Source organism: Ipomoea nil, unplaced genomic scaffold, assembly GCF_001879475.1.
Source record: "Ipomoea nil cultivar Tokyo-kokei standard unplaced genomic scaffold, Asagao_1.1 scaffold0233, whole genome shotgun sequence".
NCBI classification, from domain to species: domain Eukaryota; kingdom Viridiplantae; phylum Streptophyta; class Magnoliopsida; order Solanales; family Convolvulaceae; genus Ipomoea; species Ipomoea nil.
The window spans coordinates 675462-693648 of NW_017616661.1; the positions used below are offsets into that span (position 1 = coordinate 675462).

Consider the following 18187-nt stretch of genomic DNA (forward strand, 5'->3'; position numbering starts at 1 on the left):
TTAAAATTGTGAATATAGAGCTTCGAAGATTATGAATGTACAGTTATGGAGTTATGAATGTACAGTTATAGAGTTATGAATCTACAGTTATGGAGTTATGAATCTACAGTTATGAGATTATGAATCTACAGTATGGAATTATGAATGTACAGTTATTGATCGAATTATGAACAAAGAGTTCTAACATTATGAACTTACAATTATGAACATATAGTGATAAAATTATGAACATAGAGCTCTAAAATTGTGAACATAGAGCTTCGAAAATTATGAATGTACAATTATGGAGTTATGAATGTACAGTTATGGAGTTATGAATGTACAGTTATAGAGTTATGAACGTACAGTTATGGAGTTATGAATGTATAGTTATTAACATATAATAATAAAATTTTGAACATATACTCTTACAATGAAGCGGTCTGAAATTAAAAAAAAAAAAAAAAAAAAAAAAAAAAAAAAAAAAAAGATAACAGTGCCTAACGGCACTGTTACCCGTGTCCAGCAAGCATGCTGGACACGGGTCCAACGCATAACGATTGGGAATTCACTATAGATTCAACAAATCTGATTTCATATATCCACCAACGTGGTAATTCATTACACAAAATATAAAGATTCATCTTCTTATATAGATTGCGCCATCTACATTCTATTTACCCGACTTCACACGAAAAATAATACTCCGTAATCACAATAATCTCCTGCTCAAAAACTTCTTAAAAGTGTAATTAGAAGGAATAACTCATACATATATTGCATATGTTATATGTTCACCATCTCATTGTTCGTCGTCTCTCCATACTTCTCGGAGTAGCTGATACCTGACAATATTCCGGCAGCCCTTGCCGCCTTTGGGGCTCCAGTTTATCTTCACCGAAGAAGATCCCCGAGATCTATCAGCTGTAATGGAAGTCAAGGGCGAGTCGAGCTCATCCAGCTCATCATCACTAGTGTAGGATTTTTTCAGAACTGATGATCCATTGCGGGATAAAGATTGGGATCCAACTTCTCCGATGGACCTGGTGACTGAGGCTGCAGAAGGCGGTGAATAGACTATGGGAGTAGCGCTACAAGGAAAGCTAGTCACACGCTCTCCGTTTGTATCTACATCATCCTTTAAATAAGAGAGAAGGATCCATTAGTTTCAATAATGCTTGGTGTTAAGAATCCACTTTGAAAATATACAAGCATTATTGCATGGACCACGGTCCAAAAACACATCAAGTACATTATTCTAACTCATCAAATACATTATTCTAACTCATAAAATACATTATATTACCCCAGAAATTTCATTATTCTAACACATAAAGTACATTATTCTAACTCATAAAATACATTATTCTAACACATAAAAGTATATTATTCTAACTCATAAAATATATTATCTTACCTCACAAATTTCATTATTCTAACACATAAAGCAATCATTATGTTGTGGAACCGTGTCCATCTTGCAAGGTGAACACGGTTCTATGTTCATAATTACTGAACTATATGTTCATAATTATAAAGCTATATATTCATAATTTCTTAACTTCATATTCATAATTATTGAACTCTATATTCACAATTACAGAACTCTATGTTCATAATTACTGAACTATATGTTCATAATTATAAAGCTATATATTCATAATTTTTTAACTTCATATTCACAATTATTGAATCTCTATATTCATAATTACAGAACTATATGTTCATAATTATATTAACAACTATGTTCATAATTATATAACTATATGTTCATAATTTTTGAACTATATATTCATAATTATGAACAGTTTTGGAACCGTGTCCACAACATAATTTGCCCACATAAAGTATATTATTCTAACTCATAAAATACACTACCTTACCCCAAAATGTTCATTATTCTAACATGCGCGCGGAACAATGATTTTGTTTTAACATCAAAACGACATCGTTTTGGACCGTGGTCCACACAATAACTTGCCGAAAATATAAGAGAGAATATATGAGTTAGATCATGAATTAGACTAGCTAATTGAGTGACCCTAGCCCAATCTTGAGGGGGAGTGTTATAAGAGTCCCACATTGAAAATATAAGAGAGAATATATGGGTTGGACTAGCTAATTGATTGAATTCAGTCTTTTAATGTAGTTTGACACATGTCCATTATAGCTCAATTGAGTGATCAAAGCCCAATCTTAGATTATAACACTTGGAATCCTGAAAAACTTGGTATAAAATTTAAGGGGGAACCAACCTCGGCATCAAGGGCATCGAAAACTTCTTGGGGAACTCGCTTTTGGTAGAATTCATCGGGAACAAAACCGCTAAGAATCATCTTGATCAGTGTCGGAGAGAACGTTGCACAAACCTTCAAGAATTCGAATTTTAAAAAGTTAGATGGGAGTAAAAGTGATGAGCATCAGTCAGCTGAGGGAGGGACTCACTTCTTTTCTTGTTTGTGGATCAGCCACCATGTCAAACGGAAGCATCATCAGATCGCTTAATTCATTCAGGAGTCTGAATGGCTTGGAAGGCTCTTGTTGCTTGCCATCCGGAGGAATATCGTTACTATCATTCTCTTCAATTCCAAAAAGATTAGACAGCCATCGAGACCAGTTTCCAATCTGCCAGCAAGGACAGCACTATAAGATTCTTGAATAATAATAGTATAATACCACTACGCATCGATGTGTATAAAGAACACGAGAGTGAGAGATTACTACTGATCTGAAATGATGCTACCAAAATTGGTATCGAAATATAGTCTATATTTTTGTAGCAAGTTACATTCACATTCCAATCAAATTTCAAAAGAAAACCGAAACGAATAAAGTAGAAGAAAAGTCCCATCAAATTTTTATGGAAAGTCTACTATTTCAACTAAAAAGCTGCAACCTCTCGTGCAAAATATCTTAAAAGCAAGAGAACTTCACACCATACTGTTTCGTTTGAGAATGTTGCAGAAGAAGGCATTCAAAGCAAAGTTGCGAAATCAAAGAATTTAAATTTAACACACGCGCACACACACACAAACACATTCACGCACACACTCCCCACACGCACACGCAAGCGCACACACACGCATATACATACACACATTTTATATATATATATATATAGAAGAGCGCTCATATGCGGCGGGGTCTTACGGTGCGGCGGTGCGGTCAAATTCCAGAATACACCAACAGTGTTAACAATATGCACCAACAGTGTAATAAAAACACACCCCAATGAAATGTAATAAAACATCACAAAATACACCACAGACTCAAAAAAACACACCATATAACTCACCACCCCCAATGGTGTATTTCCGAACAGTGTATGGTGTTTTTACTCACACCTAATGGTGTGTGTTTGGTGATGCAGGGCTCTGTTTACTCTGTGTTGTGTGGTGTATTTCCTAACAAAGACCCGCCTCTATATATATATATATATATATATATATATATATATATATATATAGCGCAACAAGATTGGAAATAAGCTTCACCAGTTATGTTGACAAAAAAAAAAAATTAATAATAGCACATGCTAAAGGAGCTTTACTACTCACAGCGTTTTTGAGTTGTGCACCAGCCCCGAAGCTTGATTTCCCTGCGGGGATTGGAAGGACCTTAGCATCACTAATAGGATCAGACACAGGATCTGTTGGCATTTCATCAGCTGATTCACGAAGAATGGCATTGAACATTGCCACGTCCAGTCTACTCACCAGCTGTTCCATTATCTAGAAGCAGATAAGAAGCAGTTACTCACCGAATTTAAAAGCACAGACATCAAATTTGCACCGAAAGCTTGTTCTGAAGGTGTGCATGTCTAGAGAGAATCTATTCAGACTAGTGTACTTCAGGCAGTGAGAGAGTTTAACACAGCAACTTGCACAAACTTGGTCAGAATAATCACGGTGTGCATAAATACAGTGAACTCAAGAGTGCTTTACAGGACAGATGGGAAATCACCATCATTATTCTATGGACCATGGTCCACTTAGCTGTGTGGACCACAAATTAAAAGTACATTATTTGAGTACTGAAAGTACATTATTTTGTATACTATCAAATAATGTACTTTTAGTATATTAAAAATGTACCTTGTATTCATGGAAAGTACATTATTTGAGTACTGAAAGTACATTATTTTGTATAATATACATATAGTATACAAATAATATACTTTTAGTACATTAAAAATGTACTTTTTATGGTCCATACTGTGTTGTGTGGACCATGGTCCACATAAAAATTTGCCGGAAACCACAATATGCTCAAACAATCTATTGGAAAGAAAACAAATTGTAATTGGATATCCATTACCGATAAGGTGGCAGCAACTAAAGCATATTAACTTCGTGGCACATGGTTTACTAAACTGCATATTATATACCAATATTATCAATTTACCAATTTTGCCAGCAGTGCCAAGCAGCCGCATTCATGTCCTCCTGCCCGAACTGGGCACAACCTTTCGCAAGCATCCTTGAAAGCATTCTTCCAAAGTTCTATTGAGAAGTTACCTTGCTCTTGATCTCCTAAACCGGGTTTTCTTCCCTTCTTAGAATTAGAGATCGTAGACATATCACTAGTTTTAGCAACACTGCTTTGCATATGTGGAGTCAAAGTCTGCAAAGCGTGAAACAAATAAGGCATAACCACTAGTATAGAAAACTGATTTACTAAATAAACACTAAATAGCTAAAATTACAAAGAAAAAGAGATTGAATTATAAAACTGAAGCACTAGAACTCAACCTGCCACCACACAGACTCAACTATTCGCGAGAAGATCCAAGCCTCGAGTTGTTCTAGTGCAAGGACAAATGTTTTCACATCTTCCCAGTCCGTATGCTCTTTTAGACTCTTCCTTGACTCTTTTGTGAAAGAGAAATCATTTCTTTGCTTGAGAGATCTTCCAGCTGAACCAGACTTACCTGCATTATTTTCGATATAAGGTTTATTTGTTTGTACCATCTCAGCAGCATCCCGACTAACAATTGCTCTTAGCACGATTGAGTTGGATAACCAAAAAGTTAACCTGTGGGTAAAGCATTACAGTGCTTTAGTTTCCAAAGCAGAACTTGTTGAACCAAAGTGTATTTAGATTTTGCAAAAGGAACATGTACCTTGGAACATCATTTCCACATGCTTTAGAAACCAAAACTAAACCTGCAATGGCAGCTCTTGCAGCACTAGCCTGTTTAGAGCGAGACTTCATCTTGCATGCATGAAGATAGAACCTAGAGAGGCGACGAGCTGGAGCATGAATCTTGTTCGAAGAACTTGCATGCTCAGCAACAACGGAGTAAAGGCTGACCTCAAGCACAGCGGTTTCCCTCAGTTCTTCTTCAAGCATCTCAACTTTAGACTTCGATTCGTTTTTACGATCAGGAAGCCCATGTGGTGACTTATCTGATGCTGTCTGGCTGCCACCGGAAAGCGTAGTTCTGTTAGCTGTGTTATTTAGCTGGGGAGACTTTGAGTGCTTCATCTTTACACTTGTAACGCTAGAGCCCTGAGATACATGGTCTCTTTTGTTGGAATTTAGAGTATCACTCCTCAAGTTACTTTTTCTCCCCGCATATTGTGAAGGGTCAGTACCAAATTTAATTTCTGAGAAATGTTGCAAATCGTCCAGGAGTTCTTCATCTTGTTCAACATCTAGCTGCTCAAACCATCTCTTGGTGGTTGCTGACTTCCCATTTGTTCCTCGGGAACTTGTGAACGAAGAAGAAGATTCGATGACAGGGTGAGCAGACTTTTTATGGACAGAGGTCATGCTTCTCTCAGATAATTTGGCGAAAGAGCTGTGGCCATTTGTAGGGTTTTCAGCATTCAAGGATGAGCTTTCTGAGGTCATCAAAGCAATATTGTCATCTGAACTTCTTAAATCTCTGCAAGAAATATTAGCAAAAGAAACTGTAGTGTCTGGTTCTGAAACTTGGTCCCTTCCTAAGCTTTTATTCATCGAATCAACTCCACTCTGCATTAAAGACAATTAAACCAAGTATTATTTAGCCATACATTGTTAGCCCCACCTTCCACACACACAGAGGACGAGGAACGAAAGAACATCGTTTAACCAGCAGAAAGAGTTCCTTAGTATTTTGCAACTTTTGTCAAACAATTCGCTAGCCCCCCACCCCCAACTCCCCAAAAAAGAATTATGAATAAGCAACATATATTCCTTGAAATCACTGAAAAGTGCTGTTGGCATAATTGCATCAAAGTAGAAGGGTGAGGCCGGCCCTGTTTGGTAAAATAGTTAGCCTATCAACCAATTTTGGCTTATTTGACCACTATAAGCTGTTTGACTTGGTTAAACAATGAATATGAGTGTTTGATTAATTAGCTTTTTGTAACAACTAACAACTTATTGCTCCAAAATGTTAAAATTAAAAAGCTAGTCAAAGTAGCTTTTTCGATTAGCTTTTTGAGAAAGTCATTTTGTATGTAATCAGCTAACAGCTAATTTACCAAACACTTTTCTACAATCAGCTATAATGCTATTAACTAGTCAAACCCACTAACCCAATCAGCTAACAGTCATTTATCGTTTTTAGCTGGATTGCATTAATTGAAACAGACAGAAACAGAAAACTGAAAAATTCAGAATTTGTAATCTTTTAAAGCAGAATAAAAAGAGAAAATAACTCATGAGTGAGAAATTCTCATATTCAGTGTGTCTAAACAATCAACAAATTAGGGAGTAGGGACAGATATACAATGATTAGGAAAAGGGCCAGAATGAAACCAATCCAAATACCTTCGAGTAATGAGACGGTGGATCCCTAGAACTCTTCAATGTAGAAAGAGAGGCATTCCGTGATGAACGTGGTGATTCATCATCATCATCAGTGAAAGTGGCAATTTCACATCCATCATCATTTTCTTCATTCACCGAATCTGCAACAGATGTTTGTCCGTCCTTGTCAATGTATTTTTCATTCGATAAGCTAACTTTAGGTGGTGAATTTGAGCTATCTCTATGGAACGACTGAATCGTAATAAACAGGGATGGCTGGTCTACGCTTTTAGAACTCTTTTTGCAGTTCACTGGAGTGCAAATGCTAATAGCCTCCTCGGTAGCCCCAAAGTCTGCAAGATTAATTACACATGTCCCCAAAAGCTGGCCTCTACTTCCCTTGTCCTTCCGAGGCTCGTACAGGTAAAAATCTAAGAAATTCTTCTGGAATTTATCTTGAGCCTTCTTATCTCGGCATAAAGTCACTGGGAGAGTTATCGATTCATTGAACTCAATGCCCGTATCTCCAACATCAGATACAAAGGATCCAGAATTCTGTTCACCGTTTTCCCAGACAAATAATACTGACTGGACAGATTTTAGGGACTGTGATGGAGGCCAAGGCTTAACCTCCTCTACATGGATGATAAAATCAACCTGAAGAGAACTTCCCTTTCTGTGCTTTGACCTCAACCCAAGAACCATGGCTTAAGATCCACTCCAGACTCCAATGGCTGTAGGTAAGAGTGCTAATCAAACAACCACCAATTGATAGGAAAGAAAAACCTCCACCCACTTTAAAGTCAAGACTAAATTACAGTGTCTGCATCTCCAAATAGCAAGATTATTAAACGCAGCAAAATCAAAAAATAAATTAAAAAATATATATATATAAGGAAAAAAAGACATTGAGGCCAATGAAAAAAAATACTTAGGCAGAAAGATCATATTTTCTCCAGAAATAAATATATCTTGAAACCATTTAAAAAAATAAATAAATTGCATCTTGGTTGTTTCAAATTCGACTCGTTTAGCTCATCTCAGTGAACAAAATGTAACAGACAATTATCGAAATTGTAATGACATCAGTAATCACTTTACACAACTATTATCCATCTACGTACAGTTTGAGAAAGGAAAAACACCTAAATTGCTAGCATTACAAGAGAGCAATTCAAGCATTAAAAAAATTGAGCTGAATAATATATATAATCCAGATACGGAAAGCATCATACTGGTTGAATCTTTAAGTTTTAATTCTAGATTGATTTTGAACTATAAAATAACCCAAAAAAAAAAAAAAAAAAAAAAAAAAAAAAAAAAAAAAAAAAAAAGAGAAAACAATCTTTAATGACTGGGTTGGGGTAATGACGAGGAAACTTACTTTAAGATCTCAAGTAGTGAGGAAGAGCAGTAAATGGCAGCGAATGTAAGAGGCAAGACCTTAAGCAATTTCCAGATTTTGAAGAAAGTATTTTTCAATTTTTGGGTATGTTTGTAGAGAGAGGTGCTGAAGAAGCAGATGCCTTCCGTGTGGAAGTCTTACATTGGAATAGAATAGTTGGCTGCTGCTAAAGTGCTAAGTGCTAAACCATTCTGGAGAACATTTTCAGAGGATAGAAAATAATAATAATAATAATAATAATAATAATAATAAGGAAAAATGACACTTTTTCCCCTGTGTTATATACCTATAGCATTTTTTCCCCCTAAATTATTGAAGTGGCTGTTTTTCCCCATGAAATGTTAAATGGACATATTTATCCTTAAACTAAATATTTGATTTATTTTGTTTCTCCAACAAATTATGACCATAATTTGGTTCAAACCAAACAAACACTATAGCAACCAAACCGAAATATTCCAATTACAATCTGGAATCGAAATTCGATATTTAGAGTTTATTAAAATCGTGAACCGGAACGGACGGTTCATGTTCCGAACTGAAAAAATAAAATACATTTATTGTTGAATTTATACTATTTTAAAATAAAAAATAAGATTTTAAAATAAAGACGGTTCAAAATCGCGAATCGAATCTGGAATCGCCGGTTCACGGTTCAAGATTCAATTTTTTTGATACATAATTTTAATAAATTGACATTTAAATATGGGGTTCTAGATTTGAATTATAACCGAAAACTATTAATTCGATTGCTTTAGTATCCGGTTCAATTCAAACCGATCCGTGGTCATCCCTACGTATACGCAATAATTTGTTGGAGTAGTAAAATAAATAAAATGTTTACTTTAAGGGTATAAATGTCAATTTAATATATCATGGGGAAAAAGCACAACTTTTAGAATAATTGAGGGGGCTAATGTGCTTACCTAAATAATTGAGGGGAAAAAAGTGCTATAAGTATATAACTCAGGGGCAAAAAGTGTCATTTTCCCTAATAATAATAATAAAATAATAATAATAATAATAATAATAATAATAATAATAATAATAATAATAATAATAATAATCTAGAAATAAATAAGTCTATTTTAATCATATGCAACCGTCAATAATCGTTTTTAGAAGTTACAAAAGTTTTAAAATTTTCATAACTGAATCTTAGGTTCCTCATTCATTACTCTAATTTTTAAGAAGACAAAGGAGGTAATTGGTATATATATAATATAATTTTTATATATTGTTAGGATATACAATTCTTGATTAAGTTATTGCAGAGCTTACGAAAGAGTTTTATGTTCAAAAAATCTCAAGTTACTCCCTTGGTGAATTTGTCATAAAAATAACTGAGAACACTACAAGAAAAATGCACATAGACAACACTAGAAAGACAACAATTTTGTCCAAAATCGTTGTCTTTGATGCAACACTTTTGTCAAAGACAACAGTTTTTACTTAACCGTTGTTATAAGTGTGTTGTCTTTATGCAATTTGAGAAAAAACAATAGTTTCCTTGGATTCTGACAGTTATCAACGTCACTAAGGATATTGTTTATTTGTGGGACCCTCTTAGTCATCGCATTCGCGATGAAGATTGGAAACATGTTGTAGAAATGTAAGGTTTTTTTTTTAATTTCTTTCGATTTATATCAGTATGATTATTACATTATCTGAATAATCAACAATATATATGAAAGGCTATTAAAATGTTTCATGCGGCCTCTAGGAATGGAAAGAAAGGACGAAGTAAAACTGTTTGGTAAATTGGCAAGGTAATTTAATATTTTTAACTAATTAGATATAAGTGTTTGTATATATATTTTTGTATGACCAATGCATATACTACTGCATATATATAGCCCGTAGTTTTGGCTTATTTTTGTAGTCTCACAATCTATCTAGCTAGTTATCTCTTATAATGTTATGTTATCTACGTACTAATTTATTTACTCACTTTTTACATGTAGTTCCAACAAGTTGATTATGACAAAACAATTATTGATCTGGTGCGTTCTGAATGGGCCGATATTGTATCAAGTTATATAGAGTAGGTATGATTTGATGATCAGAACGTTGTGATAATTTAGACTTGGTTCGTGGAATTGTTTTTTGTATTATGATTTGGATGGTGATTCGATTTGAATTGGTCATGGAAGTATTTAGACTTGTTAATTAGTTCTTTTGTATTTTGAACCTTAGCTTGTCTATGCGCGGAACTTACAACAACACCGGCTTCAACAACAGAAATTTTACCCCTACGACAACGGTTAAAAACCATTGTGTAACACCCCCGATTTCCATGTCATTTTAAAACTTAAATACGTAACTAACAGATATCATAAATAAAAGCAACAACGGAAGTCTAATATCAAAACAGGGAAAACCAAGGAGTGTTATGCCACAATCACCTCAACGTGAATGCACAGACAAATCTAAAACCATCAATCTATTTGTTCAACAACTGTGGCACACAGGCCAAAACACTAACTATCAACGGCTAACGCTCTCGCCATGTCTACTCAAGACTTGTAAAGCACATAAAGAAAGGGGACTACGCCCAGTCAGCGAATATTGCTGGTAACCCATCAATACGTGTACAATAGCATATATAGATAGTATAATCAAAATCATTTTTCGAAACAGAATATAATATATATCAGTTCAAAGTCAAAGAGACAAGTCAACTGCAAAGACTCTATTTCACTCTCAAAAGACCAAGGGAATCAACATCCCAAAACAACATCAAGACAAGGACAACAACAGAACAACTCAACACCGCTCAAGATATAATCTACTGATCACAAAGTAGAAAACATCACGGCAAAGACAACGACAACAACAATTACAACTCGAGGCGTATTCTACTGATCACAAAGTAGAATACCACTCGACATTCTCATCAGAAGAGAATAGACATTCACACATTGGCACTACATGCCACAGTGACACTTCATGTCAAAAGTTCCAAATTCCATCCTTATGCCCGGACCTATAACTAGTTCCAACCTTTACCTCCAGGACCCCTGTACTCCAAAGTCCAACCTTATGCCTCCGAGGACCGTCGTCCCCACTCCGACAATCTCCAACAATTCCACCAATTTCAAAGTACATGAGGGTACCGTTCATTTCAATCACACAACCACCAATCGCATGAGCCTGAAACCCAAATCACATGAGCCTGAAGCCCAATTTACAACTCCATTATCATTTCATGGCCACCACGAGGACCACATCTGTACCTTGGTGATTAATGTCTCATACCATTAATCGTGCAATCCAGGTACAGCCAACACACACATTCATCATAGGAATCAATCAATGGATCGCAACAAAGATATGAAACCATACTCAATCAAGGAAGGATTACAATCCGATTCCAAATAATGATCAACACAAGTTGTCATTCTCAAAAAGGGAAGAACAAATCGCACACACTAGCACTTCAACATCAAACTAGCATGCTTATCAAACGGGTAAACCAAACATAGTTCCGAAGAACATACAAGACTCATCATGGTTCAACGAATCACAAAGTTGAACACTTAGCACGATTCAAGACACCAAATCCTACATAGAATCACGTCATACAGTTTTAGACATACGAAACATCAAGAAGACACTCAAAAAGCCCAACAAAACAACATCGGGAAGTCAAAACATCAATTACTGAGTCAAAAGAATCACGGGGAATAAATCCCCGAACGACCCCAAAAGTGTACCCCGCGGGTGGGGCCACGGGTGGACCTCCACCCGTGGTTCCGCCCGCGGGAACCCAAGCCACAACCACACATACCCCGCGGGTGGGGCGGCGGGTGGTGCACTACCTGCCGTTCCGCCCGCGAGTACACTGTTGTACCAAAAATAATCCCTTCGGGGATTTTCAACACCAAGTTCAAATTCAAGTCCAAAACACCCAAAATCTCACAAAATACAACAACATGACTTGGATCAAGGAAATAGTCAAGCAATGGCATACAAGAACCCTAATAACAAGCTCTAGATATGCATTCTCACAATACAATGCATCAAAACTCACATTTCATAGCAAAAATCACATGTAGAAGTCAAGAAATCATCATATAGGTAAGAAAATAGATTTTGTAAAGCATGTGTTACCTCTTGTAGCCTAAAGTGTTAGGGAAAGAAATGAAAGATGACTCTAGGTTAGCTTGGGACACAAACATAAGGTGAAAAGTCTTCTTTACCCTTACTAAAGTGGAAAATGTAAGGATACAAGGGAACAATTCTTTAAGCCTAGAGTATAACTCTTTGACTTGGATTGACTAGTCAATTTTTAGTCCTTCGACTATTTAATTTTCAGGATTTCGGGAATAAATCATCAATTAAGCTATGATTAATTATCTAATTAATCCTTAAATAGATCTTGGATTTACGGGGTGTCACACGTTGTCTATGTGCATTTTTCTTGTAGTGGAAATTTGATATCTTCTTGTATTTCAAAAGTTATGGTTTGATTACCATTATGTTTAGCAAGGGAAATCATAAACTTTTAGGATGGTGTGTTTTACATGCTTGAAGACAATGACCAAGTATTCTCTTGTTTGTACAGAGTCACAGGTTCCTTATACGAGAAGGTTACTAACAAGTCATACAAAGATTATTGAATTGCTGTTGGAATTGAATAACCTTGAAATAGAATGCTAGGAAGTTGAAAATAATGATGCAAAAGTGGTTTCAATATAAGAAAGTGAATAAAATGTGTATTTCCTACTTTACCCTTAAAATTTTAAATATTTTTAAATTTTTCCGTCAGTTTTAACGGTCAAGGACCAAATGCGCCACTTCGCTCATAACTCAGGACTAAAATGGATACAATCATAGTTCATAACTCAGGGACTGAGTCGTCACTACCATTATAACTCAGGGACCAAACTCGCCATTTTCTCAAAATAATTTGATGACTTGTTTCATTGTTGACTCATTCAAACAGAGAAAACCGCTACTCTCTCCCTCCTTATTCTCACCACCATCATCGCGGATGCCGATATAAAAACTGAAAATTGTTTGCTGCTTCCCACTTGTTACTTGTGTGCCCAAGTAATCCCATAATATCTTTAGTATGTGGTTGCTGAAACTTTTTATGGTTGTATGATATTTATATGCCTATTACCATGCCCTTTCATGCTTTGTGTAGAGCTTATTGGCACCCCTCTTGAAACTCTTCACCTCCTAATTCATGAATATGCTTGGAGGCAGAACTTATTCACGGCATTGTGCTCCTAATCACAATTTGAAATTTCATTTCTCATGTTTGCTTTAGCTGCCTCGGTTGGGCGTGCACCAACGGTAAAGTGTCCTAAATTACGAGGTGTTTGAAACCAAATTTGTCAAGAAACTTTGAACTGGACAACCAATGAGCGCATCTATTCTGTTTATTTTGGATGTGTAGAGTGTTGATAGTGCTATCACTTACCAACCTTTCACGAGCACACAAGCGAGAGCCTAAATTGTAGTGCAAAGCCAAGAGAAGTTACTGATTTTGTTTTCATATCGACACCCGTGATGGTGATGGTAAGGAGGGACAGAGTAGCGATTTTTCTGGGTTTGAACGAGTCAACAATGAAACAATTCATCAAATTATTTTTATTTAAATTTCATGTAAGCATTATAAAAGTAATTAGATCTTATTTTAGAACAAAGAGTTAATCGAGCACTTGCAAATGATAGATGAGACTATTTGACACTTCTATTTTTTATTTAATTTAAATTTTCACAAATCATGTGAATCACTAATTAATTTCATATCTTCATCTAGTGAGATATTCATTGAAAATCGTGAAAGATTTTAAATAAATATGTATTATTCTTAAGTACACATTCAAGTAAAAATTTATTGCAACTTTACATAATATTCGTCAAGGTTAAAATTCATAATTTGGCAGTTGTGTTATCCTAATTGGCCTAACTAAAGGTGTGATCATCCTATCAAGTCCCTTTCAATTCAGCCAATAAAGGTGTGATCATCCTATCAGGTCCCTTTCAATTCAGCCAATAATTTTAGTAATTAGTTGAACCTGAAAACTACATCCTATTGGATTTTGATTGGGGTTTAGGTTCACATATGTCTATCGCAAAATGTGAGTGGATAAAATCTTTACGACTAATTTTATAACATAAGATGTAGTAATATTTTTGTTAATGTATACAATATTTGGAGTAAAACAGCCTCATATTGAAAAATGATAACTATTCTCCGATGATCCTTACTTTAATAAACAAAAAATAAAAAATAAAAATTACACCAAATCTTGTATCACTTTACTTATTGTAGATTTTTTTAATTCTTGAATAACTAATACAACACATCAAATAACAGAATTTGGTGAATCTAATATAAATAATATTTTCGTAATCATATATAGTAGTCATAAGATTTCACAAGGAAATAAATTATTTAGATTCATAACCAAATAAAAAAAAATATTTAGTTTGCAGTTGTGTACCTAACCAGATGATAGAAAAATAAAATCACTCTACCTAAAACAGCAAAGCACATATTATTATATTTAAGGGAAATTAATCAAGAAAAGTATGCCAGTCTCAGGTTGAGTTGTCACTTATCAGTTGCAGAACTTCACAATAAATTGAATTAAAAGAGTCCTATATAGACTCTTAAATCTTACTTCTTAAATGTTACTATCAAATGTTGCGGATATTGAGAAACTATTTTTTTTTTTTTCATGTGAATTACAATACAAATATCTACATCAAGATTTTGTATATGTGAGTAAAAAATGAAATTGCATAGTTAGAGATGAAATTAAGTAAGTTTGAAAATTGAGAACCAAAGTGGTGAAATCTTAATAGTCAAGGGACCAAATCGAGTATTAACTCAATCAATGGTCATTCCAACCTACCAATGCAGACAGCTGATATTAGAACCCTAGTTTCAAAGTGACAAATTACAAAATCAAAAATTATAAAAGCAAAAGTGATGGACCAAGATGTTGGTTCATTATTTTCAAGATAGAAAGAACTATCAATGCATGAGGCAGAGCCACTGAAATTGTGCTCCAGCATCTGGTTGTATTACAAGCAACAAAATCCATCATAAAATCAGAAGCAAAAATCCATAGATTCACCAATGAGTCAAAGTCTATACAAGCTCAACGATAAAATACACTGTCCATTGGGAAGACAGCAGTAGCACCCAGGATAGCACCTTTGCACTGGGGTCTGGGTTCTTAGGAATCTTATTCTGTAGTGCAAAGCGGAAAATGTGTTTCCCTGTTCAGCAGAAGACAATAATCAACTTGAAATTAGAAGTGTGAGTTGGGCATTGAGTACCAGGTTACTAATTCCATAAATGAGAACATATTTATAAAGCATTCATAGCACCATAGCCTCACAGTAAATTCTATAACGTCAGTTTCTATAATCATTAATGAGGTTAGTTAACTTTGTTGTTGCCAATCTTGCTGGCTATGATGTTGTTCTATGTTAATAGTATGAATTCCTTCAGTTTTAAGCAAACAATCACCCAAGGGGTAGATTGGGAAGAGAGGCAAAGCAAAAATAGGACAGGTTAGTGAACAACAGGAAAATGTTTCATAGAAAAAGGATTGATTTTTGAATCAGTACCTGTTGAATTCTATATGGTAGAAATGTTTAAGAACCAACCTTACCTTAATAAAACAGTTAATTAATTAGCAGCAGCCTGCAGTAGCTCCCTGTCTGCCCGCTCCCTGATCCTTCTTTCAAGCTCTGGTCTAAAGTGCCTAATAAGACCCTGAACAGGCCATGCAGCAGCATCACCTAATGCACAAATTGTATGTCCTTCAATCTGTTTTGTCACCTCATGAAGCATATCAATCTCCTCGAGCTTTGCGTTCCCAACCTTCATTCTTTCCATGAGCATCCAAAGCCACGGTGTACCTTCTCTGCAAGGAGTACATTGGCCACAGCTCTCGTGTTTGTAGAAGTAAGATAGCCTTGCAATTGCATCTACAATATCAGTTGACTTATCCATCACAATGACAGCAGCAGTGCCCAAACCTGACTGAACAGCCTTTAGTGCATCAAAGTCCATCAGAACATCCTCACACATGTGCTTGGGGATTAATGGGACAGACGAACCTCCTGGAATAATAGCAAGTAAATTGTCCCATCCACCACGAACACCACCACAGTGCCTCTCAATCAGCTCCTTCAATGGAATACTCATTTCCTCTTCAACTGTGCATGGCTTGTTTACATGGCCTGAGATGCAAAATAGCTTTGTCCCAGAATTATTTTTCCTCCCAAAACTAGCAAACCACTCTGGTCCACGCCTTAAAATGGTTGGGGAAACAGCTACCGTTTCCACATTTGTTACAGTAGTTGGACAACCATAGAGCCCTGCATTAGCGGGAAATGGAGGCTTCAACCTAGGTTTGCCTTGCTTCCCCTCAAGGCTCTCTATAAGAGCTGTCTCTTCACCACAGATGTAAGCACCAGCACCAAAATGAATATGGACATCAAAATCATAACCAGATCCACAAGCATTCTTCCCTAAAAACCCAGCTTCATAAGCTTCTTTCCTAGCCTTCTCAAGGTTCTTTCTTTCATTCACATACTCACCCCTGATGTAAATATATGCAGCTTGAGCTCTCATTCCCACTCCTGCAATCAAACAGCCTTCCAACAATTTGTGCGGATCATGCCGCATTATTTCTCTATCTTTACACGTACCAGGTTCACTTTCATCAGCATTGACAACTAGATATGAAGGGCGGCCATCAGAAGTCTTTGGCATGAAGGACCATTTAAGACCAGATGGAAAACCAGCACCACCTCGTCCTCGAAGTCCTGATTTTTTAACTTCATTGACAATCCAATCAGTACCTTTTAGTACAAGGTCCTTTGTTCTGTACCAATCTCCTCGTTTAATGGCACCTTTAAGAAAAGGATCATGCAATCCGTAAACGTTTGTGAATATGCGATCCTCATCTTTCAAGCCACCAAAGTGAGTCTTCTCAGGTGGTGGGGGAGGAGGTGGAGACTGTGGGGTATTAGCAGTTGACGCAGCTTGAGCGCTATAGAATCTACCATTTAGGCCCCACTTCTGACTACAACGTTGAACTAATGCAGTCCTTTGCAGTGAAAGAAGGCCCTTTACAGGTGCCTGAAAGAAAAATCATAAAAGTAAATTAGTTATATTACTCAAATATGGGCATAAAGCTGCAAACAAATTGAGAAGCAAATATAAAGTATATGCTTCTGCTGATGCTGTACTCTTATAAAGAAAAAATTGGTCCTCCACACACCCACAAATTTCTACTAGGATTGCCAAAACCAGTAGACATGAAAACCATCACTCACAGTCCTGAGTCCTGTCACAGCTTGGCTTCAATCAAATAAAGGGGTTATACCATTTCCAGAGAACGGTGGAGGTTAAGGGTAAACTACAGACCGGTAATGACAATGGAATCTATGTCTGTGGGACAGGCTCAGATCATAAAACATGTATTTTGTGATAGCTTCTCAAGCCATCCTAATATTTTTTCTTATCCATCCTTTAGGTTCCATAATCCAAGTGTTTTGATAGATGGCATACTTAAAAGTTACAACCACGCAAGCAATAGGAGATAGGCCATAATGGGCATGAAACAATTAGTACATAATTTAAAACTAATTTTCTCTAGTCCATTCTAATAAGTTAACAGAAATTAGTATTTATTTGTGGGTTCACATAGGAAATAAAGAGGTAAACTAAAAACTATTCTGCACTAAGACTGATAATGTTAAGTAAAAGATGATGATTCAAGGGCTCCTAGAGATTAGCACTTGGAATGGTAGAGACATAGAATATTTAGATTTTAGCCTCAAAATATATTGAGATTAATGTTTAGTTTAGTATTATTGTTTCTTCACCATAGACCAAAGGTACCACAACAAGAATCTCTTGATAACCAGTACAAAATCTTCAAGAACAACCAAATGAAAAATAGTCTGATTGCTTGAATGATTTCAGCAGTCCTAAGGCCCTTACTTTCTCCCTTTATATCTTTTAAAATATAGAATTCCATTTCAAGAACCTCTTTCAAATAGACCCTTTAATGAACA

The 18187-nt window shown here is 35.8% G+C and overlaps 2 protein-coding genes across 4 annotated transcripts in view; both read right to left on the reverse strand.

The window, feature by feature from the left end:
- Positions 1-551: 551 nt before the first annotated feature.
- On the reverse strand, positions 552-8298 carry LOC109194025. 2 transcript variants are annotated; one of them, XM_019344879.1, is made up of 9 exons: positions 8105-8298; positions 6742-7543; positions 5102-5958; positions 4731-5013; positions 4384-4602; positions 3537-3710; positions 2425-2604; positions 2235-2348; positions 552-1117 (listed from the first exon to the last, which is right to left on the reverse strand). In XM_019344879.1, exons 2-9 carry the CDS (start codon positions 7423-7425, stop codon positions 782-784), a joined length of 2847 nt encoding a protein of 948 aa, XP_019200424.1. In that variant the 5' UTR covers positions 7426-7543; positions 8105-8298; the 3' UTR covers positions 552-781. The 2 variants fall into 2 exon arrangements, with proteins under 2 accessions (XP_019200424.1, XP_019200431.1); XM_019344886.1 differs by having other exon boundaries at positions 6742-7454; positions 8105-8290.
- Positions 8299-15075: 6777 nt separating this feature from the next.
- LOC109194042 (NADH dehydrogenase [ubiquinone] flavoprotein 1, mitochondrial) overlaps positions 15076-18187 on the reverse strand; it is a 4057-nt gene continuing 945 nt past the window's right edge. The window contains exons 2-3 of one of the 2 annotated variants that reach the window (XM_019344893.1): positions 15769-17246; positions 15076-15370 (exon numbers count right to left, since the gene is read on the reverse strand). In XM_019344893.1, the coding sequence (XP_019200438.1) occupies positions 15786-17246 (1461 nt within the window). In that variant the 3' untranslated portion in view covers positions 15076-15370; positions 15769-15785. The remainder of the gene's footprint in view (positions 15371-15768; positions 17247-18187) is intronic. The other variant, XM_019344900.1, reaches the window with a different exon arrangement.